Raw genomic sequence first — 27510 nt, 5'->3', positions numbered from 1 at the left:
TATCTTCTATATATACTATGTAGCGGTACCCCCCTGGGGCCTGCTGACTAGTTCTATTCCCCACTGGCTTCCCGACTTCTCAGGTCATCTCTTACCTCTGACACCTCGGGTTCCATGTTAATATTCAGTACTGTCAACAAGAGTCACACAAAAAAATTGCAATTTGAATAACACGAACAGTTTACTGAAAGCATTGTGGAAAAGTAGAAAGCACACAGTGTTTCTTACACCAAGGATTAACAATGACAATACCGATATCAACAAGTATTCAAGGTAAACCAATTAAAGAAATAGCACACGTTGGCGCGCATCAAAGTGGGACTTATGCTCTGTAGGGTAAAACCCTGACACAGGGCACTTTTCCACTTTCAGTACAGCCATGCGAGCACACACACACCACCTATGCTCTGTTATAAACACTAAGCCCTTGTACACACGGTCGGACATTCCGGCAGAAAAGGTCTGATCAGACCGCGTTGTCGGATAATCCGACCGTGTGTGGGCTCCGACGGACCAAGTTTTCCAGCTGGGCTATAAAACTTTCCGACAACATGATCCGATCGGACCTTGTCCGATCATGTGTAGAGAATTCCGATCGGACAAAGTGCCACGCATGCTCAGATCAAATTCCTACACCAAAGCTATTGGCTACTAGCTTGAACGTAGTCCCGTCGTAGCGAAATAACGTCATCACGTTCTGAACGATCGGACATTCCGACAACTTTGTCTGACCGTGTGTATGCAACAGTTTCGGACAAAATCCGTCGGACAAAATCCGACGGATTTGGTTGTCGGAATGTCTGACCGTGTGTACAAGGGCTTAGACCCCTTTCACACTGGGGCGTTCTTCAGGCGTTTTTCAGGTGCTTTAGCGTTAAAAAAGCGCATGTAAAGCGCTTGAAAGAAGCCTCATCTGCAATCCCAATGTGAAAGCCCTTTCTTGATTGAAGAGCCCTTTCACACTGCCAGCGCCCGAAAAACGCTCTGAAAGCGCTGCTTAAACTAGCAGCGCTTTACAAGCGTTTTTCGAGCACTAGTGGGGCGCTTTTAACCCCCGCTAGTAGCCAAATAAAGGGTTAAAAGCGCCCACAAAGCTCTGCTGCCAAAAACGCTTTTCAGGCGCTTTTCAGGTGCTTTGCAGGCGTTTTGCCGTCGCTTCCCATTGATTTCAATAGGAAGGGGCGCTTTAGGAGCATTGTATTCACCGATCCAAAAGCGCTGCAAAGAAGATGCTTGCATGACTTTTTTTGATGCCCTGCCAACGCAGCGCCTCAGTGTGAAAGCACTTGGGCTTTCACATTGGGATTGCAGTTGAGGCTTCTTTCAGGCGCTTTACAGGCGCTTATGTTAACGCTAAAGCGCCTAAAAAAACGACTGAAAAGCACCCCATTGTGAAAGGGGTCTAAATTGCAACACCTCCCTCTATGCACACCGTGGGAAGAAAGGCCTTATACTGGATAATAAGTCTCTTATCTTCTTTCTTCAGCTAGCTCAGTTAACTGCAGTATTTGTAATCCGATGTGTAAGCAGAGGGCAAGGTAGAATAAGAATGATGAGTAACTGCAAGCTTGGTTATATAAGACACTTGTAACTCTCCTCTCCTATGGCAGGTTAACTGGAGCGTCACTCAGTAGTGCGATAAAGGCTGGCTTTTTGGCCTAGTTAAACACAGTCTATCTACGTGAGACCACTTTGTGGAACTGCAGATCTTAGCAACACTCTGGTGTAGTCTGTAATGTGTAATTTAAGTGTTATATGAATCTTGGGCAACAGCCCTCTCACCACACCAGGTCTGGATAGTTTGATGACTCCACGCCAGTGTTCTCAGTCCTGCCGTCAGCCAGTACCATCATGCTGTACCGCTCTGCAAGATGACCGAGACCTTCAGTTGGCTCCGTCAAGTATTCTGGATAATCCTATGTGGTCACGCTGCTGCTCCAGCACACTGTGGTAAAACACTCTCCGGTAGCTCAGATTCCATTCCGCTCCAAGCAGGCTGCGGCTCTTTCAGATACACACACCCACAGATCCCTTGCAGGCAGGTGTCACATCCCAGGAAAGAAGAGAGTGAAGATGGCCACGCTGGGCCTTTAATTATCTACCCAGCATGCAGTTCTGTCACTTAGCCTCATGGGTAGGTAAGTGAGCACTGTGGGTAAGCGAGTCTTTCCATAGATGCTTATGTCACTTCCTGCTTAAGCTTTGCAGTATATCTTTTATGTGAAAATAAACAAGTCCTATACACATTGGATAAGCCGACCACTAGAGGGAGCCACTTACTCAGAAACAGTACATTGCTTAGTTGAATGACTTAAAGTGGAGTTCCAGGCTTTTTATGTTTATTATAAGTCAGCAGCTACAAAAAGTGTAGTTGCAGACTTTTAATAAACTGACACTTACCTGTGCCACGGTCCATCGATGCAGCCAAATGGAACATCGTTCTTCTCCCCCTCCTCTCCGCCAGCGCCTCTATTGCCACTCTAGGCACCCGGCGGTGAAACCAAAAGCATGGCAAATGCGCGAGTCGCGCTGCGCTCCCGGAGTGGACAGGCAGTCTCCTGGGACCAGTCATGTGTCCCAGGAGATCATCTAGAGGGAGGGGCCACCTAAGGCAAAAAGAGGAGTCACCTTGGTGGTCCCTGGGTGGAAGGAGGAAGTGGGACAGGAAGTCCCCCTCCTAAGGAAGCCCCCACTTCCTTAGGAGTGCCTAAAGCGTAAGTTCCATTTTTGGGTGGAACTCTTTAAGTTTAAGTAAACCCCTGCATAATCATACCAAACTCAACAAAGCATGGCTACACTATGATAAGGTGTTGCTCAATTTGCTCTAAGCCCCTGTACACGCGGTCGGAAATTCCAATGGAAAATGTCCGATCGGACCGTGTTGTCGGATAATCCGACCATGTGTGGGCTACATCAGACTTTTTCCGTCGGAATGTCCGACCAAGAAAGTATGAGAGCTGGATATAAAATTTTCTGACAACATGATCCAATCGGACTTTGTCCAATTGTTTGTAGAGAATTCCGATCGGACAAAGTGCCACGCATGCTCAGATCAAATTACGAGACCAAAGCTATTGGCTACTAGCCTGAACGTAGTCCCCTCGCAATGAATGAACGTCATCACGTTCCGAACGATCGGATTTTCCGACAACATTGTCCGACCGTGTGTATGCAACACCAGTTTCGGACAAAATCCATCTGAAAAAATCCCAACGGATTTTGTTGGCGGAATGTCCAACCGTGTGTACAAGGGCTTACACAACATAATGTCACGGATGTAATCCTTTAACCTGGGGCAAAATCAGCATTTTACACCATTTCTATGTTCTGGTTATGTGTGGACATCTCCGCAAGTCATCAAGTTTAACTTCCCTTTCATTTTATGGAAAAACAAATAAAAAAAAAAAAATAATAACTTACTTAATTTTATAAAAAAATACTAATAATATTAACAATAATAGTAATAACAACAATAATAAAATTTAGATTTATCATTATGAAAATAATAATCATAATAACAATAGAAGTTTCCATACCTAATACAATGTACCAGGGGAAACAAAGCAATTAAAGCGGGTGCTTAATCTCTTTATATATATTGCCTTCCCGGGTTTGTTGCGCCCCCCTCATCAATATGATAATGAAATGTTTTTATTAAAAGCTTCCCATTTTCATTATATTCTTATTTAAAATTCAGTGATGTCATCACTTGGTCTCAGTGCTTCTCTATGTAATGCAGGCAGATGGGAGGGGCCAGCAGAGGAAGCCGTTTCAGTCCAGGAGAGGAGCCGGGTACACCTGTGCAAGACTGAAGGGGAGGATGGAGGTCGGATTTAAATGTATTAGATCATTTTCTTTTTCATCTTTTTCCTTCCTGTCTCTATGATGCTCAGCCTAATCAGCCTAAAAATAGCCCATTATTAGTTTTATGAGTTAAATAAATCTAAAAACAAAAATGTGATATATATTGCAGATTACCAGTTCATAGATGTGGTTGTTGCATTTGTTTTCTTTTTCTACTTTTTTTTTTTCCATATTTTCACCTTGTGGCCCTGACAGTAATACACCTCCTGTCTGGGTGGCTACGCTCAATCTACTGTATCTATGGAGGGGGACATGGCCGGCACCTAGGCTAGACCTCAAACATGTCCTGCTCTCTTCATTGCCATTATTAGAGATGAACACAAGTTTGAACTGAAGTTTGGTTTCCTGGCATTCATCCAAACACATGGCTTCTTGCTCGTTTTGGCTATTTGACTATATCTATATACGGTATATAAAGCTTCCTTCCCCTCAATGGCTTTTAAGGAAGTGGCAGGCATCTTTAGCAACCAGTTCCATTCTTTTATTGGCCAAAAATCCCCAGCCATGTAAGCAAAGGGGCAGGTATAGCGCCACCTGACCATATTTGTCATTGTCGTGAGTGAGGGCAGAAGTCAATCCTGTTGGCTGTCAACAGGATTTTTCCTTTTAGCAGGTCAGCAGGTTTGTTGATTTTAATGGACACGATTGGCATAGCTGGATGACATGATTGACAAAGGATATACATCAAGGACTTTTTTAATTTGGGGGGGGGGGGGTCATTTGTTTACTAATGTAATTGTGTAAGTCTCTTTCTTTATGTAGCACCCCATCGTTTAGGCAAGTAGTTCCTCACAAATGTACTTGCCAGGAGTAGTTATCCTGGTTGATTGATATAGATCCATTCATTTCTCCCTAAGTTTGGCCTTGTTGCACTTTTCTCTTCTACCACTAGGTGGCCGGGTACTTGGTGGTTCTAGAGTTGAGAAGGGTAACCCAAGGTCAGGTTATGGGTATGTGGGGTATCTCAGCCAATGGGCAGGGTGGACGTGTGTCGTATTGCCCAGGCTGCAAGGCCAGAGATTGGGCCTATTCCGGGAGAAGCGGGGGTGGCGCTTGAGGAAGATACCACCGTGAAGATTGGAGGAGGTAAAGGGATTCAGTGGCAGTGAATCAGAGGGTCTAGTGAGAGACAGGGAGCTCAGTGTATGGAAGAACCACAAGGAAAAGTTGTAGTGAAGCTGAAAGAACTGTTATGCTTTGTGTATGGAACTGAGAATTCCTGCACATGCAGATGTGGCTTCTTGCTGCAGTCCTTGTCCTGCATGGCTGTCCTCCTATTGAAGTCTCGGAGTCTGCTAATTGAGTTTGCAACTATCTTTGGGTGTCCTGCTGACTTTAAAAAAAAAAAAATTTGTGGGACCTCCTCTAAGTATATAAACATTAAAAAAGGTTGGACAGACCATATTGGCCCCATACAGAATGAGGAAGGACATCTGGTTACAAAGGATGGGGAAATGGCGAAGATATTGAATTTATTCTCCTCACAACTTCTCCTCAGTCCTCACGAGGGAATCAGTAACCAAAACTGCAGTGTTTCTCCTCATGACACATCACAGGAAGCACCCTCTTGGTTAACAGAGGACAGAATTAGAAATAGACTTGGGAAACTTAACAGAACCAGATGGCTTTCACCCGATGATACTTAGGTAACTCAGTCAAGTAATTGCCAGTAGTGATGGACGAACTTCCGATGGGACATTTCGCGAACGCGGCCGATAGTTCGCGAACCGTAACGTTCATGGCGGGCCCCATTGACTTCAATGGGAGGCGAACTTTGCAAACCTACAGGTCAAATTTGCAGCCACAAAATAATTACTAGCTGTGGAAACATAGTCCCACCACATGGCCAATGACATAACACATGTATGAGGTGAATCTAGGATCGACAACTACAAGCATTCTTTTTTTATATGGAAAATTGTTGTGACAATTCAGGACTGTGGAGCGCATGAAGGCAATGGAGGAGAGGGAAGGTCAGGGACCAGGGTAGGCAGAGAAGAGGGTGCAGGAGATGATCACCAGCAGCGTGACATACAGCAATGACACCTGCACCGTGAAAGAGTGATCTGACACCAGCACCGTGATATACAGCACTGACACCAGCACCGTGATATACAGCACTGACACTTGCACCGTAAGCAGCCCCAGGAGGAAGTCAGCACAGCACAGGGATGGTGGGAGCCCCTCATAATGAGCATAGCACAGGGATGGTGGGAGCCCCTCATAATATGCACAGCAGAGGTACAGCCCCAGGAGGAAGTCAGCACAGCACAGGGATGGTGGGAGCCCCTCATAATAAGCAGCCCCAGGAGGAGGTCAGCACAGCACAGGGATGGTGGGAGCCCCTCATAATAAGCAGCCCCAGTAGAAATATGACACCGCTCAACCTCTTCAACCTCAACAGGAGGTTACAGGCATATAGTACGGTGTGCTTTTTTTGGACAAGGAAGTGAGCCAAATGAAGAAAGAAGGTCTGTGTGCTCGATTAAAAAAATTGTTTCTAGACATATACATGGTCTACTGGTCACATGTGTTGAATTCCTCTGAGATCCATGCCTCATTCATTTTTAGAAATGTGAGGTAGTTAACACTGTCGTGAGCTAGGCGAGTACGCTTATCGGTCACGATCCCTGATCGCTGAACTTCCTTTCGGACAGGACACTGGACGAGGGGCAAGCCAACAGTTCGATTGCAAATTGGGCAAGCTCTGACTAGAGGTCAAGCCTGCCCACCCAGTAGTCCAGGGGTTCATCACTCCTCAGAGCGTCCACATCGGCCGTTAACCCGATGTAGTCGGACACCTGACGGTCTAGGCGTTCCCTGATGCTGGATCCGGATGACACCTGTCGATGGGTCGGCTGAAAGAATGACCTCATATCAGAAGTCACCAACACATCTTCAAACCGGCCTCTTCTTGCAGGCACTGTTGGATTGGTACCCTCAACTCCTTCTCTGGGAGTAGGAATTCCTCTGCCAGCGCACGCAAAAGCAGAATGCAGCATTTCTCGAAGCAAGGCCTGGAAGTGCTCCATTCTGACAGCCCTCTGTGACGGCGGTAACATTTCCGCTATTTTGTGTTTGTACCGGGGGGTCTAAGTACGTTGCCACCCAGTACTGGTCCTTGACCCTTATGCTTTTTATACAGGGGTTCCCTATTAAAACACTGGAGCATGAAGGCCCCCATTTGCACTAAACTGGAAGCAGTGTGGTGGCCTAGCTCCTGCTCATCATCCAGGATAATGTCGTCCTCTTCATTCTCCTCTCCCCATCCACGCACAACAACAGGGATCCCAGAAAGGTTTAAAGCATGCTCTTCTTGCTCCTCCTCATCCGCCCCGGCACCATCCTCCTCTGACTCCTCTTCAGACTCCTGTTGTTCACTTGTCTCAGATAGAGTAGCCCCCCTGGGAATTCATCCAGCATTGCGACTTCCTCATCTTCCCGCTCCTGCTCCTCCACAGCTTGATCAATGACACGATGCAATGCACACTCCATGGCTGCGACTGACCAGTTTGGTGATCTCCTCAAATGGGCGCAGAAGTCTGCATGCGTCGCGCATGAGCAGCCACTGGCGCGGTGAAAAAAACCCAGCTCCCCAGAACCTGTTCTGCCGCAGAGTTCATACAGGTAGACGTTAACTGCACGTTTCTGCTGGAGCAGCCTATCAAACATATAGAAGGTTGAGTTCCATCGCGTCGGGCAATCGCAAATAAGACGTCTGACCGGCAGATTGTGTCGCAGCTGAATGTCAGCAAGGCGAGCCATGCCGTGTAAGATCTTCTGAAATGGGCCGAGATTTTCCTTGCCTGCCGCAAGATGTCCTGGACCCCAGGGTATTTGACAAGGAATCGCTGCACGACCAAGTTTAAGACGTGTGCCATGCATGGCACGTGCGTAATTTTGCCCTGTTTCAATGCGCTAAGCAGATTGGCACCATTGTCACACACCACTTTACCAACTGTCAAATTGAGCGGTGTTAGCCACTGATCTGCCTGTGAACGCAAAGCTGAAAGGAGTGCCGGGCCAGTGTGGCTCTTGGCTTCCAGGCACAACAGACGCAGCACGGCATGGCAACGCCTCACCTGGCATGTGGAATAGGCTCTGGGGAGCTTGGGCTGTGCAGCGGAAGAGACGCTAGCAGTGGAAAAGGAGGAGTCAGCCGAGGAGGAGAGGGAGGAGGATGGAGTAGGAGGAGGAGGAGGAGAAGAAGAGCCAGGCCTGCATGCAATCCGTGGCGGTAAAACCAAATCTACACGGGTGCCACGGGTTACATGTTTGACGGCCATCAGAAGGTTCACCCAGTGGGCAGTAAAAGTGATATACCTTCCCTGCCCGTGTTTGCTAGACCATGTGTCTGTGGTCAGATGTATCTTGGCACCGACACTGTGTGCCAGAGATACATTCACTTGCCGCTGAACATGGCCATATAGCTCTGGGATGCCCTTCTCTGAGAAATACTTCCTTCCTGGGACCTTCCATTGTGGTGTTCCAATGGCCACAAATTTTCGAAAGGCCTCGGAGTCCACCAGTTTATATGGCAGTAGTTGGTGGGCTATCAGTTCTCACAAGCCAGCCGTCAACCGGGTTATCCGGCGTCATCATTTTTTTACGCTCGAACATTAGGCCCAGGGAAGCATGCCTTTTTGCAGAAAAACCTGAGCTTGCCGTGATGGAAGGTGGAGTGGAGGACAATTGTGAGGAGAGAGGAGAAGGAGAAGTAGAAGACGAGGCTGGATGGTGAGAGCCTGGAGTGTGGCTTTGTGTGTTCCGTTGCTCCCACTGGGCTCGGTGATGGCTGCTCATGTGCCTTCTTAAGACGGTCGTCCCTAGGTGAGTGTTGGGCTTACCGCAACTAATGCGTTGACTGCAAAGATTGCAGATGGCAACACTCTTGTCAGCAGCGGACACGTTAAAAAAAAGCCCACACTGCAGAGCCATGTGCCGGTGTCCTGGGAGCGCCAGATGTGACCGTACATGGTCGATGACTCGCTCCTGATAAATTTGCAGTCTGCTTTGTCCCTCCTGTGCAATGTAAGTTATTCCTGCTTCTCCTCCCTATCTGCTGGTCCATATCTCCCTCTGAACTCCCCTCCTCTTCCTCTCTTGTGGGCACCCACGTGACATCACTAGACACGTTATCATCGACGTCACCTTCCCCACCACTATAAGTAGAGATCTCGGAGTAGGCAGCAACACTGGGGACCAACCTCCTCCTTGGGCTGATCTGGGTACTGTCGTCAGACTGCTGAGTGGCGGTTGTTGCTACCTCCTCTTCCTGATCCAATACCAAGAGTGGCTGAGCATCAGAAATGTCTTGATATGGATCGGAAAATAATTCCTGTGATTCAGCGGAAGGTATGTGGTGGTGGTGGTGGTGTTGTTGGTGGTAGTGTCTTTGGGGGTGCACATAGCATAGAGTGAAGAAGAGGGTGCAGATCAAGAGGATGAGGAGGGTGCAGAAGAGTAAGGCTGAGTGAGCCACTCAACCAAGTCTGGTGTGTCCTTTAAAGTAATTGAACGCACCTTCTGCAACTTCCCACTTTGGCTCAAGCCTGTTGCTCCTGCCCTACCCCTCCCACCCCTGCAGAAGGGCCTGCCTCTTCCTCTGCCTGTCATTTTTTAAATGACCCTGTGACAAAACTCTCAGTCCCTATACTGATAAAGGACTGCTGCAGTATAGGGCAGCAGTCAGCAGTAGTGCACCTCAACCCTATGTATTGTGGACCTATACCAGTCCTTAAGGAATAGCAGACTGTACCTCACTCAACCCTATGTACTGTAGTACCCTATACCTTACCAGTCCTTATAAGGACCTTTGTGGAACAAGTAGGTTGTGAATGATTAGCAGACTGTACCTCAGTCCCTATACTGATAAAGGACTGCTGCAGCAGAAGGGCAGCAGTCAAGTATAATATTCTTTCTATATTTGGAAGAAAGAATATTATACGTGTACAAGCCTATTGCCATACCAGTCCTGAAAAGAACCTTTGTGGACCTAATAGTAACAGCTACTGAGTAAACTGACTGGTCCTCACTGCCTCACACACAGCTTCCTGCCTGTCCCTATTTAAATTGACAAAACACAGGCTGCTGGAACAATAACTTGAATAGCACTCTTGTGGACCTAATAGTAACAGCTAATGATTAAACTGACTGTCCCTTTCTCTACACTGACAAAAGACACTCATGCTGCTGCAACAATCACTAGCACAGCACTGCCTCAAACCTATATCCTGAACTACACCTAACAGCTATACCATAATACCAGTCCTTAAAAGAACTTTTGTGGACCTAATAGCTAGCGATTTGGGTCACTGAAGTCTCTCCCTGCTCCACATAGCAACCTCTCCCTATAGTGACATACGAAAGAATGTAAAATGCCTGCCGGATCGGGTCTATTTATAAGTTAGGGGGAATGTCCAAGTGTCCATGTGCTGTAATGTCTCAATTGACTGTCCTGTACCCCATGATGGATGTGTCATCATAGGTCAAAGTTCTTTTACACAGTAAACACGGAAGTCCGCCGGGCGAATGGCGGCAATAGTCCGCCGATCGGGCGGACGGCGAACAGCCGAAATTCGCTGCGAAACGACCGCCGGGCGAACCGTTTGGCCATCCCTAATTGCCAGACCATTTTTCCTAATTTTTACTGACAGTCTACTGACTGGAATGGTACCAGCTGATTGGAGAAAAGCCAATGTAGCACCAATATTTAAAAAAGGGACAAAATACACCCCTGGGAATTACAGACCAGTTAACCTAACATTAATAGTATGCATGTTATTGGCGGGGATGATAAGGGACTATATACAAGATTTTAGTAATGAGAACGGTATCATTAGCAATAATCAGCATGGATTCATGAAGAATCGTTCTTGCCAAATCAATCTATTAACCTTCTATGAGGAGGTGAGTTGCCATCTAGATAAAGGAAGGCCCGTAGACGTGGTGTATCTGGATTTTGCAAAAGCATTTGAGACAGTTCCCCATAAATGTTTACTCTACAAAGTAAAGTCTGTTGGCATGAGCCATAGGGCGAGTACATGGATTGAAAACTGGCTATAAGGGCGAGTTCAGTGGGTGGTGATAAATGGGGAGTACTTGAAATGGTTAGGGGTGGGTAGTGGGGTCCCCCAGGGTTCTGTGCTGGGACCAATCCTATTTAATTTGTTCATAAATGACCTGGAGGATGGGGTCAATCTCTGTATTTGCAGATGATACTAAGCTAAGCAGGACAATAACTTCTCCACAGGATGTGGAAACCTTGCAAGAAGATCTGAACAAATGAATGGGGTGGGCAACTACACGGCAAAGAGGTTTAATGTAGAAAAATGTAAAATAATGCAATTGGGGTGGCAAAAATATGAATCCAATTTTCTCACTAGGGGGAGAACCTCTGGGGGAATCTAGGATGGAAAAGGACTTGGGGGTCCTAATAGATGATAGGCTCAGCAATGACATGCAATGCCAAGCTGCTGCTAACAAAGCAAACAGAATATTGGCATTAAAAAGGATCTGGAGGATATTAGTTATGAAGAAAGGTTACAAGCACTTAACTTATTCTTTCTGGAGAAGATACGCTTGAGAGGGGATATGATTTCAATTTACAAATACCATACTGGTGACCCCGCTATAGGGATAAAACTTTTTCGCGGAAGGGAGTTGAATAAAACACGTGGGCGCTCATTAAAACTAGAAGAAAAGAGAATTAACCTTAAACTGCATAGAGGTTTCTTTACTGTAAGAGTGGCAAGGGTGTGGTATTCCCTTCCACAGGCAGTGGTTGCAGTGGGGGGTCGATAGTTTAAAAAAACTATTAGATATGCACCTGAACGACCACAACATACAGGGATATATAATGTACTACTGACATGCAATCACACACATAAGTTGGACTTGATGGACTTGCAGCTAAAAAGATATAAGCAACACATCCATCCAAAACAAAAAAGTATCTTCCATGCAAGCAGGTTTGGTCGGATCCCCCTCTGTAAACCCCTCCATGTGCAGTTTGCTACCATCTTCCTCAGGGTTGATGGCTAGGTGGGAGAGTGAGAAGTTTTCATAGGTTACATAACAAGCAACATTGTTCCAATCCTCCAGATCAGTCCTAAGATGATAGGACCTCTTCAGGGTTAGGAGGTAAATGCTCTGCAGACCTTACATGGAAAAACCACAGGTGACAAATGAAGCAACAAATTTACAAAAATGACCTATGAGCTACTTTGCCAGGTGGAGCGCAGCCTATTGAAATCGAAAAACATGCACTCCTACAACTCTAGGTGTGAATGGGACCTGAAAGTGAAATTGGTGTGTTTACACAAGAACAATGAGGCTCCACTTACATCTGTGTGTTTCCAAACACATGGCAAATGTGCACTCTGCCTTGCGTTTCAGAAACGCTGCAAATGTGCATCGTGTTTGTGTTGTCATCACATGTTAAATGCACCCCAAGTGTGGCAAACGCACCAAAAACTGCAGTAATGCACCATGCGCCGCTCTAAAAATAGCTCTGGAGATCATCTGGAGCAATTGTTGCGTGTAAGGCAGTCTATTGAAGTGAATGGGCTGCCCTATGCGTGACGAATGAAAACACTCTAAAACACAAAAAACGAACACATGCGGGAATGTGAGTTTTTGTTAGGTGGAGATGTGAATGAGGCCTCATGGCTGAGTGTCTCTGTCCACTCCCTCCTATGTGCTTGTATAAAGATGCCATACACTATGCAATCTGATTGTATAATCTCTGTACAATTTCCTTTAGATTTACCAGAACTATAGAATAGGTCAAACCTAACCAATCCATTCAATTTGTATCAAATTATACAGGCCCTTGTACTACATAGCTGATGGGAGATCTAAAGGAGATTGTACAATCAGATTGTTTAGGAAGTGGGTGGAAGGTGGTATTGTAATGAGGGAGGTGTGGTCCAGAATGGTGAACACGCCTTATAACACCCTCTTCTGTGATACAAGGAAGTGATGGTTTCTGTGAGATGGCCTACAGGAAGTGAATGCTGATACAAGCTACAGGAAGTGATGTAATCTGAAAATCCATTCAAAGATACAACAAGACTGACAATATTCTAAATATCATGTGAATGGGGTAAGTGTGAGAATAGCACATTGGGAATGGCATTGGAAAATGCTTCTATTCATTATGAAAAGTGAAATTCTGCCCAAAAAGGTGAACTTATTAGTCTTTCATATAGTTTGTACGCAGGTGTGGGCTGCAGTATATTAACCAACCTAAAGGTGGCACTGTGTTTCATCAGGTTGGCAGGAGACCATGGAGGACTAGATGTCCCCTGTTATGTGCTCCAGGCAGCCATCTTGGGGGGATTGCATATCCTATTGGATACCAACATCCCATGTCACATGTTATGTGCTCCAGACAGCCATCTTGACACAGTAAAATCTAAATAAGTGATTCTGCATCATTTTGCGTGCTTGCAGTGTGGGAGTGAGATAAGGACATAGCCCTGCTGTATAGGGAGAGAGTAGTGATAGTTTTAGGGAGAAGCACCTGTTGAGGTAGAAGTGCCCCATTGTGTGCCAACCTATACCTTGGAGCCAGCCTTTTTACTACACCATGTTCTCACATGGCATAGATTTATTGATGACATATTTCTGATTTGGACAGGCACAGAAGGTGAATTACACCTGTTTTTGATCCGTCTTCAAAACAGTGATTTCAATCTGAAATTCCCAGTGAATTACAGAAAAGTCTGTAACTTTGCCATCACATCTTCATTATGGTCCAGGAGGATGGTTCACTTGCATCACATCTGTTTAGGAAACCCACCTCAGCAAATACCATATTATATGCTAATAATGCATATCCTGCACCTTTGATTTACAGTATTCCATATGGGCAGTACCTACATTTGAAATGTAATTGCACTCGTGAGAATGATTCTATGAAGCAGGCAGCTCTCTTGCAGGAGAGAGTATAATATAAGTCCTTGAAAAGATCATACCATTGGGCATAAAAATAATACATATTAAAGGCACATCACAAAGCTTGTGAAACACCAGGGATTTTGTCCATGGGGTGGTAGAGGAGTATGCAGGTGCCTTTTATCCCCTGTGTTGTGAATGGAGGGGGGGGGAGGGATTGTTTCCCCAGTCCTTATCCTTAATCTTCACCTCTGGGGTCAGGGCACTTGGGCCAGGCACCTTATGGGTCCTGTCACATTGGGAATGCACAGGGGGAGCAATGGCATTAGTGATCTCCCCCCGATGCAGCACAATTGGGCATCAGTTCCTCTGACGGCCATCACTGTTGCTGGGGGTGGCGGTAATGGGCATCTTTGTTGGTGACGTGGCATCTGGGCCTGCGCAGGGCCATCTTGAAGAGTGAGGGGGCACATGCCCAGTGCCACATCAAACGTACAAGGGCCATCTTTATTTTCTCCACCTTGAGATGGACAGTCCCAGAAGTGTGAAGCCGGAGTTTTATTTAAGTTCAGTGAGTGGGATATGTTTTGGGCCACATTGCAGCAAGGCCTGTACTGTGTTATGTGACTGTCAGAGAAGCCACAGGTACCTTGGAGCCATTTCATTGTCAGATTATATTTGTACCATACTTTTGAGCTTGGGAGGAGATGGGGGACCCGCTTGGGTATCAGGCTTCAGGATCCCCCTTCTCCTCCTTCTCTTTCCTCTCTCTTTCTCCCACCCACGGGCTTTTGAGGCAAACAGGGATTTATTAAGTGTTTTATGTTTTTTTATTTTGTGTTTGGTATGATCATGCTGGGAAAGTGATTGTCTTCCCTCTTCTGTTATGTGCCTTGATGGTTTGTAGATTTTGTTTAACACAATGCTCTGGAGATTTATCGATTTACAGAAGAGGGCTTTATACTTGATGCATGGATAAATACAGAAGGGGTAAGTGTGTACAACACAAACTCTGCTGGGTTTCCTATGGCTCTATCTATTTGTGCATTTCACGTGTGATGGGCTGGCTATGTTTATGGCTATTGGGAGATTGAGGTGCGTTGCTGTAATATTTAGGCTGTTCTTCACGATGCTTGGACAACTTTGTTGTGGCTGTCCCATTGATGTGTAAGATCTAATATGGAAAAGGTGGATATATCTTTGGACATTTGGAAGTTACAGGTGTTTATAATAACAACATTATTTGATTTAAATGCAGCGCTGGTATTTTTGCCTGCTAATGTTATGCAATGTTAATCTATGGCAGTATTATAACTTGGCAATTGGCACCATCCAGTGGCCTAAATGTGAAATTGACTTCAATTATTTTCTTTTCATGAACATGAAGAAATAATACCGGAAGTGACTGTTTACATTTTACAATGACCTACTTACCCAGAATGCAGAGTGATCTACCCAGGAACACTCAGTACTGAACTGCATGCTGGGTAGGCTATAAAAGGACACACGTGGCCATTTTATTTCTCTCCTTGATGCGTGGCCTGCCTACAAGGACCTGTAAGGAGGTCCCCAGAGAGCGTGGCCTACAACCACTGCAGAGTGGAACAGCCAGAGACTCTGCCTTGTACCTGAGTGCTGGAAAGACTGTGTGACCAGATTGGGAGGCATCCAGAGACACCTGTCAGAGCCATCAGAGGGTCCCGATTCATCAGAGTGTGATGGCACCAGCCAGTGAGAAGCAAGACTGAGACCAGCGGAGCAAAGCCTACCCTTCACTGTACTACTGACACTGTGTTATACCAAGCCAATTACACCGGAGGCAGTTACAGGTGTACTGCACTACAAGCATAGTTCTTACATTCACCTTACTTTAATCCTTGTGTGTTCAACTGTTGGATTACAATTTCTACAATGCAAATAGCTAGCAGAAGACAGAAGACTAAAGACTGTATCTCTCTTTGCAAGGCCTTGCATCCTTTCAAAGTAGGGGGAGCTCCCTGGTAGTTGTGTTGTACTTTATTTATCAGCTTTATATTCCTGTGATTACCAGAGTGTGCTGGAAGTGGGAAGTTGCCCAGAGTTTAGGCATTGTCACTCTGAGCACTAGTCCCAATTGGAGACACACTTTCAGGGATTATCTAGCACAACTCTGTATGTACCAACTGTTGTGAATGCCTATTGTGCTGTGACAGTACAAATACTGTAATTACTATTTTACATCAGTTCCAGTAAAGATACATTTCTGGTTAAGTACAATTGGTGTGAAGCGTTGTTCCTTTTCCTGTAGGTGGAGCATCGGATACCCAGGTAATAACAAAGGTATACTGTTGTTATGTTGCGCATTGTGGGGTTATCCTTTACTATTAGCTTCACACCAACATTGCACCACAGCTGTGTCAAAGGGGATTGAGCCAATTCAGTGGGGGTTTAATAGCAGAGTACAGGCCCAATCAAACTCAGCAACTTCTTCGGGGGTCAGTGCTACATAAAAAAAAAAATGAAAAAAATGAATTAATAAAAAACTGTCTTCCTCTCCATTTGCCATGCATGGTTTACATTCAAATCTCAAGACAATATTATCTATTTCATTACTGTTCTTATATTTTGTTGTTTTGTTTTTGACAGAAAAACCCTACCGTTCTTCTAAAGAAGCCCATCTGGGCGAAACATGTCGGATTACTTCTGGTTCTATTAACACCCTTTGGCTGCAAACTTGAAGAACCGTACATTTTGGTATTTTATTATCCATTTATAAATCAAACATTGGTCATTTATCACAGCTTCTTAGTGGGTTGGTGTTCTGTATCACTCTCTAAACAGAAATGTCATATGTTTTAACTTGATTGAGGGGATTTTGTTATACCCCTCAAATGTTTTTATATTCATTCATAAAATAATGCTGTTTGTTTTTAAGTTGCTGTAGTATCATTCTGGGAGACCACCCATCTTAAAAATGTATGAATCCGATTTTTGCAGGTTCACCCATCAAAAAGTGGTTTGAATTGAATTAAAGAGACGTTTACTAGTGTGTAGGTGGGGGTGTGCTGCAGTATATCTACTAGTTTGAAGGTGGTAATATGTCATTACTTCAGGCTGACAGGAGACTATTGAGGACTAATTTTCCTCTGCGATGGGTTCGAGCCAGGCAGACAAAAATATTGGGTACTTCTAGGTATGGATAGCAGATGAGGCCCTCTGCTTCCTCTAAGACCCTAGTATCTGACTTGGCAGTCTATAGGCTACATGCAGTCCTTTGGCATCCAATTCTAAGGGGTTATGGGCACAAGAAAATATTGAAACATTGATTTGTAAAGGGTTGGTAATAGCCATGGCAGTCTCCAGTCTGAATCTCTTGAAGGATATCCCCAGTTTCAAATATTCCTATCATGTCTGCAGTCTCTGATGACCCTCTTTAGTATAACATTCACTAAAAATGTTGTGCCCATTGGTGATGTCAAGGGTTGTAATTGAGGACCCTCAGCAAGAATAAAGTAAATTGGCCCCCACTGCTCTAGTAAGACAGATCCAGAACTTGGTGACTGGCCCTTGGAATATGGGTGGTAGAAAGAGTCATCGGACATGTGTAAGCCCCAAGAGGTAGACTTCTGACATGATAAGAAGTCATATGAGAGCTTATTTTATTTATTTATTTATTTATACCACTAACCAAATTGGGTTGACTCAAATTCAATTTTTTTTTATAATAACACAAGCATCGCCAACTTAAAACCTTTGAATAGACCGAACCATTTCAGGCTTCTGGCACAGATGGCGCTATCTTCATCATCGTCTCTTTGAAGGAATAGTAGTATCCTTTAGCAGTAGCCCAGACCACACCTGTAGCAAACTCCTCGGTGGTACCATTCTGATATTTCCCATTTAGGTTGGCACCGTGACATTTGCTGTACCAGAATCCTCCATGATATCTCTGTGCACAATTGCTGGGGTGTATATCTCTGTCATTGTCATATGTGGAAAAATTCATGCCAACGTGACCTCGCATTGAATCGCCTGCAGGAAAAAAAAGCAACATTAAAAAAAAGATGTATTTAAAGGGACAATGCAGAGATACCAGCAGGCCAATCAAAACTTTTTCTGTGGTCCATTCAAACATGTGTACAACTCTATGTACAATGTTTGCAAGTAATAAAAAAATAATATTAATAAAAAATAAAAATAAATAATAAAAAATAATATAACCACTTGCCCCCTTGGCCCTTAAACCCCCTTCCTAAACAGACCAATTTTCAGTTTTCAGTGCTCTCACATTTGGAATGCCAGTTACTCAGTCATGTAACACTGTACCCAAATTAATTTGTTGTCCTTTTTTAACACAAACATAGCTTTCTTTTGGTGGTATTTGATCACCGCTGGGTTTTTTATTTTTTGTGCTATAAATGAAAAAAGACCAACATTTTTGTAACAGATTGCATTTTTCTTTGTTTCTGTTATAAAATTGAGCAAATTAGTAATTTTTCTTTATACATTTTGGCCAAAATTTATAGTGCTACATAGCGTTGATAAAAATAACCAAAATGAGTGTAAATTATTTAGTCTTTTTGAAAGTTATAGAGTCTACAAGCTATGGTGCCAGTCAATAAAAATTGATCACACCTGAAGTACTGATGGCCTATCTCATTTCTTGAGACACTAAAAAGCCAGGAAATTACAAATACCCCCAAATGTTTTTGGAAAGTAGACATTCCAATGTATTTAATAAGAGGCATGAGTTTTTTGAAGTTGTATTTTTTTTCCCACAAAATTAAGATTTTTGTTTTCTTTTTTCTTTTCCACCAAATTGTCATATTAACAGGTTATTTCTCTCACGTGGCATGGCATATGCAAACCAATGATTTTTGGCCATGACAGACAAATGGCAAGTTTTGCGTGTTTTTTTGCATGGATACATGCCTGTAATAGGTATTAGGACAGGTACATTTGGTGAGACAGTATTGCAAGTGCAAGGTTTGCGTATGAAGGGGCAAAGTTGGCCCCCATCGCAGTACCTTGCAGTTGCTGATAGAAATCATCATCAAATGTAAAATAAATGTGTGTCAGGCAGAATTCTGTAGCTATTACAATGAAGTCTGCCTGACATGGGTTGATTTATAGGTCTAGGAGCAAAAATGGTTCCAATGCTATTAATCCAAAAGTATGTGGAATTGAAGTGTACAATGAGCACATGTCCAGCGAGAGCCAGACATAAGTCGGTTCCCAACTGGAAGGCTGCAAGAGTTCAAGTAAATGTGTGCCATCATGAATGTACGATTGTAATTGGTAGACTAAGGTTTGCAAAAATTGTAGAGGCTGAATCCAGTGCTAACACTGTCCATAGCCACCACAATAGGCCGTCCTGGAGGATTTTGTAAGCCTTTGTGGATCTTAGGCAAAAAATAGAAATATAGTATGGAATAGAAAGGTTTTCGTAGAAATTAACCTTCAGTTTTTGTGATAATACCATCTCTGAGTGCATTGTCAATCAAAATGTCTGCTTCTTTGGAAAAATCTGGGGTAGGGTCCTTTCAACGGTTTTTATAGGTAGCTTTATTGGAGAGTGACCGCTGACCTTCCTTCATGTAGTCAGTCCTGTCTAAAATGACGATGCCTCCTCCTTTGTCTGCGGATGTTATCACTAAGTCATCAGCATATATGATGGTTTTAAGTCCTGTAATTTCAGAGGGTGCAAGGTTATTTTGTTTGGATGTGGCGGTGGAGTTACGGCATAAATTACTCTATAGAACGTTTCCAAGTAGGGTCCTTTTGAATGTGTGGGAAAGAAAACGGATTTTGGCTTGAGGGATGAATGAACTATAGGGGGAGAAGTGGCTAGATGTTGAGGCAATGTTCGGAGCATCTCATCTTCATCAGTTTCTATGTCTGAAAGTTCAGACGTAGATACCAACGAAGCAGAAGGGGTATCACCTGAAGATTTACCGAAGGCATCAGCAGAAACTACATTCTGTTCTTTATCATGTTTGATGTGGTAATGTCTTTTCAAGGTGAGGTTGTGAATATACCCATTTAGATCCTTAAAGAGAAGAAAGGGATTGGGTTTGTTAACTGGAGCAAAATTCAGTCCATGGCTGAGGAGAGAGATTTCACTTGAAGATAATTAAATATTTTTACAGTTTTTGGTATTTCACAGCATTTTGTATAACTTATTTCATCCTCCTCTGCAGCCTCTCCTACGAGCATTCTTTTTCTTGAGGCTAGGATCAGAGGAGGATGTGGCACTAAAAAAGAAGATGTAACATTGTCATGGGAGGAAGGTGAATTAGCAACAATGTCAGAAAGCACAATGTTCTGGTCTCTATTTTCATTAGGTCCAGATGGATTGTCCACAGGGGGAGACCCAGCCTTTATCTGAAAAGTCATAGGGGAAACAGTGATGGTTTAGGTAGGATGAATTGGAGCTGGGTCATCACACACAGTGGTGGTAGATGATGCAGAACCTTTTATATTTATAATCATACGGATCTTAACATAATATGGACTCTCATTCATATAATTGGATTTTTTATTTCAATGGGTGGAAATTGGGAAAAATCTTTGACCCTGTTTTTACGCATTTACTTGTGTATTGGGCATGGATGAGGCATGGCTGGTTATGGATGAGCATGGCTGGTTATGGGTGAACATGGCTGGGCATGGGTGAGCATGGCTGGGCATGGCTAGGCACAGATTGGAATGGCTGGGCATGGCGGGGCATAAATGAGGCATGGTTGAGGCTGAATGGGCATAAATGAGACACGAATGAGGCTGAATGGGCACAGATCAGCGCTGTGGGCACTTCACATCCAGCCCACAGCGCTGCTGCACTCAGCTTCCTCCTCTCCTTACACACCGTCGGTGTGAGGAGAGGGAGGAGCTGAACCGAACATGACGCCGGCTTGTTTGCATATGATTTCTCCGTCACTGGACGGAACGATCACACGGTAAAGGGTCATCGGCCCTTTACACCGATCCGTGATGAACCAGGCCCGAATAACCCGCCCATCACGGACACTTCTGTGTGCGTGCCATTCCATCCAAAACTAAAAAAAAGTGCTTTTAGGCTCAAATCTGTGCAATAAAATTAGGACTCCCTACCCCATTAGCGGTCATTTGTATTGTGTATATGGTGATGTCTACGATGCAGATAAAAAAGAACACTCTCCACGCAGTCGGTGTTCTGGTCGAAATGTATCCTAGGATTGGTTGAGCCCCGTGTGAGCTGAGGAATCAGTAACAATGTACAATGTGATCATAAAAAAGTATTTTTCATACCAGCGGGTTTGGTTGGATTTCCCTCTGTAAACCCCTCGATGTTCAGTTTGTAGCCATCTTCCTCAGGGTAGATGGCCAGGCGGGAGAGAGAGAAGTTTTTATAGGTTACATAACGAGCAACATTGTCCCAATCCTTCAGATCAATTCTAAGACGATACGACCTCTTCAGGGTTAGGAGGTAAATGTTCTGCAGACCTGAAGTGGAGAAACCACAAGAGGTTACCCTAAGAATTATGGTCTGTTAATACATGGGTTGACTTAGACTACAAGTCCAGGGATTTTATTTATTGTTCTGGAGTTGCATAACTATATGGCCAAAGCACAAAGACATCCCTCCCAATGATGAAGTTCAGGTATTTCCAGTGAATAGTACTGTTATTCCTACAGCATACAAAGACATTGTACATAATTGTGACAGCAGTTTGGTGAAGGCCCTTTCTGTTCCATCATGACTGTGTCCTCCTGCACAAAACCAGTTCCATAAGGACGTGGTTTGATCAGATTGGTGAGGAGGAACTTGTGTGGCCTCTATAGAGCCTTGACCTCAAACCTACTCAACCTCTTTGGCAAGAATTGGTGCACCGATGGTAAACCAAGTCTTCTTGATAACATAAGTATGTGACCTCACAAATGGGCACAAATTCTTATAGATACACTTCTGAGAAAGCCTTTAGAGAAGAGTGGAGGCGATTATAGTGGAAAGGGGCAACTCCATATTAATGTCTATTGTTTTGGAATAGGATGTCCAACAAGCTCATATAGTTGTTATGGTCAAGAGTCCACAAACTTTTGACTCCATAGTCTGTCTACTAGGACTCCCAGATCATTCTCCACCCTTATTCCCCCACCGGTTCTCACCCCAGTGGGCAGTTTCCATCACTGTTTTTTCCCCCAAGTGCATTACTTGTACAATTGCATTAAATCTTTACCGAGCCAATACTCTCCATCTGCTTTTCCAAATCCGGCTTTATACTCTGTCCAACCTCGATAAAAATCCACATTTCCATCAAACCTCCTCTGAAAGACCTGCAACAACACAGTTGACATGCTAGTGGACATGAAAGTAGACTTCAAAGTAGAAACATTTTTTTAGTTGCAGATAGACATGGAAAGATTAGAATTCCTGCTGGGTTTTTACTTCTATCTCGGGCTCCTTTAAAGAGACTTCCCCTCACTTTCTGTGCCATTGACAATGGTTTTACTAGACAGGAAGTGAGGGGAAAACTGCAGTGGGGACACAGACAGCAATAAAAAAACTCCAGAGCATTATATTCAAAGAGGTTCTGGGAATTTTTCGATATGTATGTGAAGTCAGATGAAGGGAAACTTTAAACAAGCTCAATGGCTCTGCTGAGGTTTCTTCCATACAGCAAGGCTTTCCTCAATAGGCACCAGACTGTACCCTAAACCATAGTACTATAGAAAGAAGCACCAGGCCAAAAACAGTTGAAAGAGTCCAAGATCATTTTAATTGTTGGGAAATAAGTCATATAAAACAGTCTAGATGTTCCAAGAGGGCTCAACACATGATGGGATGAGGATGGACTCAGAGAAAACTGTTACTTCACAGATAAATATTAAAAGCAGGGTAAGTAGTTATAACCCTTCCTTACTCTAAAAAATAAGTTAACGTTCTGTGTTAAGGATATTTAACATCTGGCCCATCAGCAGGCTTGGGAGGGCCTGCTGTACATGATGGGAGAGATATTAATTACCTTAGGCACTTCCTGGCATATATTCTTCCCCTCCAGGGTTTCACCCCGAGAGGTGGCTGCTGTGACACTAGTGTTTCTTTAGGCCTTGGAGTCAAGGATGTAGAGATCTACTGGGATCTTCCCTTCTGGGAGGCCTTCCTGAAGATATTTGCTGCTATGGTCTGTTAGAGGCCTGTTGGAAGAAGACTGCAGAGGTCCCTCATATAGAAGTTCTGTGAGACCTCTGAGTAGAAGAGTAACACAGAAACCTCTCCATTGTTGTCCTACCTTGTACGACAATTCTGAGATACCACTAGAACTTCACACGTTAACCACTTAAGGACCGCCGTATGCCATTGTACGTCATCACAATGGCATGTACAGGCACAAGCACGTACATGTAGGTGCTTGCCTTCCAGCGGGTGGGGAGTCCGATCGGACCCCCTCCCGCTGGATGCGGCAGTCCGTTTCGCTTCAGGAGCGATCCGGGATGAGGGGATGGCCGTTGGTTTCTGGCCATCCCCTCTCGATCGCTCCTGGCGAATGAGAAGCTTCCTCCCACTGTGTATTGTATACACAGGCAGGGAGGAAGTGATGTCATTCTCCTCGGGGCGGTCTTTTTGACCGGACTACGAGGAGAAGACAGAAAGTAAGTGTGCACCAACACTATACTGACATGTAGGCACACACAGGCACACAAACCCCCCCGATCGCCCCCCGATCCCCCCCCCCCCCGGTCACAGTGTCACTGATTGCAGTGATCATTTATTTACTGATCACTGCATTCAGTGTCAGTTGCAAAAGTAAAAACTGTCAGGGCAGTTACCACCCCCCAATAAAGGTTTAACCCCCTGTTTGCCCCTAGAGTTAACCCTTTCACCCCCTTTTGCCAGTGTCACTAAGCGATCATTTTTCTGATCGCTGCATTAGTGTCGCTAGTGTCGCTAGGTAGCTAGTTATTTTTTTAGGTTCACTGCCAGGTTTTTATAGCGCTAGGTACTCCGATATACTACCCAATAATGGTTTTAACCCCCTGATTGCCCCTAGAGTTAACCCTTTCACCCCCTTTTGCCAGTGTCACTAAGCGATCATTTTTCTGATCGCTGCATTAGTGTCACTAGTGTTGCTAGGTAGCTAGTTATTTTTTTAGGTTCACTGCCAGGTTTTTATAGCGCTAGGTACCCCCATATACTACCCAATAATTGTTTTAACCCCCTGATTGCCCCTAGTTAACCCTTTCACCAGCGATCACAGTATAAGTGTCACTGGTGACGCTGGTTAGCCAGTTAGTTATTTAGGTTCCCCGTCAGGTTTTTATATAGCGCCAGGGACCCCCATATACTACCTAATAAAAATTTGAACCCCTGATTGCCCCTAGTTAACCCTTTCACCAGTGATCACTGTATAAGTGTTACAGGTGACTCTGGTTAGTTTGCTTTTTATAGCTTCAGGGCACCCACCATTTATTACTCAATAAAGGTTTAACCCCCTGATCACCCGGCGGGTGATATCAATTAGGTTTTACGGTCAGGGTCTGCATCGCCCCAGGCAGCGCTAGGTTAGTGCCAGTACAGCTAACACCCACACGCAAAGCATAAACCTCCCGTAGTGGTATAGAATCTGAACAGATCAATACCTGCCATTTTAGCACCTCAAGAAATGAGATAGGCAGTCGTAAATTAAAAGCTGTGTAAATTCCAGAAAATGTACTCTAGTTTGTAGACGCTATAACTTTTGCGCAAACCAATAAATATACGCTTATTGACATTTTTTTTACTAAAGACATGTGGCTGAATAAATGTTGCCCTAAATGTATGACTAAAATTGAGTTTATTCGATTTTTCTTATAACAAAAAGTAGAAAATATATTTTTTTCTCAAAATTTTCGGTCCTTTTCCATTTATATCGCAAAAAATAAAAATCGCAGAGGCAATCAAATACCATCAAAAGAAAGCTCTATTTGTGGGAAGAAAAGGACGCAAATTTCGTTTGGGTACAACAATGCATGACCGCGCAATTACCAGTTAAAGCAGTGCAGTGCGAAATTGTAAAAAGACCTCTGGTCCTTAGGCTGTTAATTGGTCCGGGGCTGAAGTGGTTAAGGAGCAAACCTAAAGCATCTGTGTCCAGTCAATGTCACCCAATAAGAATGGGACCGCAAAAGCTAGAAAAACAAGCAGGAAGACTGGAGACTGTCACCCTCCTTTCAATTTCTTCATGCACATGTGCAATAAACCTTCAAAATCTAAAGAAAAGTGGCTGGTGCCATCATTCATTTCTAACTAACCTGAGGACATGAACTTTACCCTGAGAGCAATGTGCATGTTACATTGTTTACCAAGTAAGTGAGTCTGAGACATTTTTAATGTAGTAAATGGGTACCTGAAGAGTCATATTCCTGTAAAATGTGTCTGCCTGTCTCACAATGGTGCTACAAAAGGTCAGTTAAGAAATAGCCATTGCTCAAATGTTTAATGAGGTCATTGCAAAAATCATGGCAAAAGAGTAAGGCCACGTACACACGCGCGGACTGTTCGCCCAACTTTGTCCGCTGAACAGTGTTTGGGCGGACAGTCCGCTCGTGTGTGGGCTTTCAGCGGACAGTTTCAGCGGACAGTTTGACGAACAAGGTTTTTCGGAAATTCCGTAAAACTGTCCGCTGAAACCTTGTTTCAGCGAACAGTCCGCCCGTGTGTAGGCTTGTTCGTCAAACTAAGTTCCGCGCATGCTCAGAAAGGATTTACACGCCGAAAGTTATAATGCAGTGTATAGGACGTCGTATTTTTCGTCCCGTCGTACGTGCTGTTCACGTCATCGCGCACGGTTTCAGCAAACTGTTCGTTCGTCGTGTGTGGCCATGTCCGTCCATGCTAATTTTGAGCGGACTGTTTGCCGAAACTGTTGGACGGACAAAGTTGGGCGAACAGTCCGCGCGTGTGTACGCGGCCTTAGGAAAAAAACATGGTTTTTCTTTACTGTTTTGCCTCAATTTTTGCACTATGACCTCATAAAACATTTGAGGTTTGCCAGTGTGTTGGCTTTAATACTGAGGTTTGTTCTGGACAGTCATTAGCTGCAAAGGAAGACATTTGGATGAGCATTGAATCATCTTCAACATTACAGAAAAAGTCTAGTTGAATGTGAATAACCACTGCTACCTATATTGTGACCTGGAGGAATGAGTACCTTCCCAGACAATCAGCAAAGTCAACACTTTTTAAAATAGTTGAGAGGATGATAATGGTTGGGATCAGAGTTGGGTTAGTGAGTACTCACCGTCCAGGGTCCATCTTTTCCGGTCATATCACAGTACACAGGTATGGGGGTTTTGAGCCCCCCGGGGTAGATGAGATATACTCCATCTGTCCTCAGACCTTGAGCCCACACATCAGAACAGTCATGGGGGTAACAACTTTCAGTACAAATATTAACTGGAAACAGAGGATAAATAATGCATTAAAGTAGACCTGAACTCAAAAAGTAAAGATTTGCCGAGTTGTATGGAAAATTTGAAACATTTATTGTGCATAAACTGTACCCTGAGAAACATGTAAATGTTGGCTTTATGTACAGTTAAATCAATATTCCCATTGAGATACTATGGGGCTTCTTCTATGGTTAAAAACGTTTGCCTGTATTTGGGTTTTAAATTGTAACACACATAGACATACAATGATTGTGGTTGTTGGGTTTTAGAACATCAGCCATGTTGCAGATGACCTATTTAATAACTGAAGGAAGCAAATGTTTAAAGGAGATGCTGGCAAATGTAATAAAGACCATATCATAAATATCTGATTGTACATACTGTTATCTAGGTTCCTTGGCACCTTTTCAGCAGCCTGGTAGGCTATGCGTATGACCAGGAGCACAATAAAGGGGGTGAGAAATGACCCCCTTAGACCCATTTTTCACCTGCTGAGAAATGACATGTTTAGTACTGTGCCTGTCATAATGGCAGCCAATAATGGCAGCAATAACTGTAAATACTCACAGAAAACAAGGTGTAGTTTCCTTTAAATTTGCGTCCTGCAACTTGCGTGAGACTCTATAAGTCAGTATGTTGGGTCGTGTCCTGGTTCTGGGTCAGACGATATGTTGGGTTGTGTCCTAGTTCTGGGTCAGACGATATGTTGGGTTGCGTCCTGGGTCTGAACTCCAGCAGCGAACACACGTCATATTTATATTCACAGTGTGAGCCTGTATGTCACACTAGGACAATGATTGGGACACCACACCTTGAGAAAACGCATCCTTTTTCCAGGTATGTGACTTCCCTGTTACATCCGTGTCCTGTTTACTCTGACGTGCATTTAAAAGATCATAAAAAAAATCGGAGAATTTGATTTTCAGTTAATTAAAAAAAGGTAATAATTTATTCTACTGAACAGTGATGGAATGCAACGTACCAATTAGTCCACAGATGCCCCATCAGCACCAAAATGCAAGAGACATTGTACTAATTTGCTATGGAAAATAGATCCAGTAAGGGTATTGCAGGCTCAATAGTGGATGGAGATAAGGCCAATGGCCCAGCGGGAGGCATAGCTGAATTGGACAAGAACTGAAGACAGCCTTTAGGATGGATATACCATCTCGAAACCTCTTGCACAGAGATCTTGAGCTTGACAATTCGTTTGCACAGCTGATCAAGTGAGAATTGTCTCCTGTTCCCGGATGTATGGGTCTTACTGTTATGGCCCTCCTGAGTATACTAAAATACTCCTGGTTATCTCCTGGAATGAGACCACACAGGAATTCCTATACAAAGCTATAGTATTACTCT

At 44.1% G+C, this 27510-nt stretch overlaps 1 protein-coding gene across 2 annotated transcripts; it reads right to left on the bottom strand.

Annotated features, from left to right (window-relative positions):
* Positions 1 to 17401: 17401 nt before the first annotated feature.
* On the bottom strand, positions 17402 to 26924 carry LOC143923429 (microfibril-associated glycoprotein 4-like). Of its 2 annotated transcripts, none has more exons than XM_077447090.1 (6): positions 26719 to 26924; positions 26533 to 26642; positions 26001 to 26155; positions 21960 to 22056; positions 21031 to 21225; positions 17402 to 17775 (listed from the first exon to the last, which is right to left on the bottom strand). In XM_077447090.1, exons 2-6 carry the CDS (start codon positions 26630 to 26632, stop codon positions 17516 to 17518), a joined length of 807 nt encoding a protein of 268 aa, XP_077303216.1. In that variant the 5' UTR covers positions 26633 to 26642; positions 26719 to 26924; the 3' UTR covers positions 17402 to 17515. The 2 variants fall into 2 exon arrangements, with proteins under 2 accessions (XP_077303216.1, XP_077303215.1); XM_077447089.1 differs by having other exon boundaries at positions 26533 to 26639; positions 26719 to 26922.
* Positions 26925 to 27510: the final 586 nt, after the last annotated feature.

Source organism: Lithobates pipiens, unplaced genomic scaffold (genome assembly GCF_037356315.1).
Source record: "Lithobates pipiens isolate NorthernLeopardFrog02 unplaced genomic scaffold, aLitPip1_a1.2 Scaffold_22, whole genome shotgun sequence".
NCBI lineage: Eukaryota > Metazoa > Chordata > Amphibia > Anura > Ranidae > Lithobates > Lithobates pipiens.
The sequence above is the reverse complement of the archived record's forward strand: the minus strand, read 5'-3'. Positions and strand labels throughout refer to the sequence as shown.

Bases quoted from the DNA above. Each gene is read 5' to 3' on its own strand.
- LOC143923429 (XM_077447090.1), bottom strand. From the start codon at position 26,632: ATGGGTCTAAGGGGGTCATTTCTCACCCCCTTTATTGTGCTCCTGGTC. The intron at 22,057-26,000 runs GTGAGTACTCAC...GTGTTGTTGCAG, and splicing joins GAAAAGATGGACCCTGGACG to GTCTTTCAGAGGAGGTTTGA. The intron at 21,226-21,959 runs GTAAAGATTTAA...TCTCCACTTCAG, and splicing joins AGATGGAGAGTATTGGCTCG to GTCTGCAGAACATTTACCTC.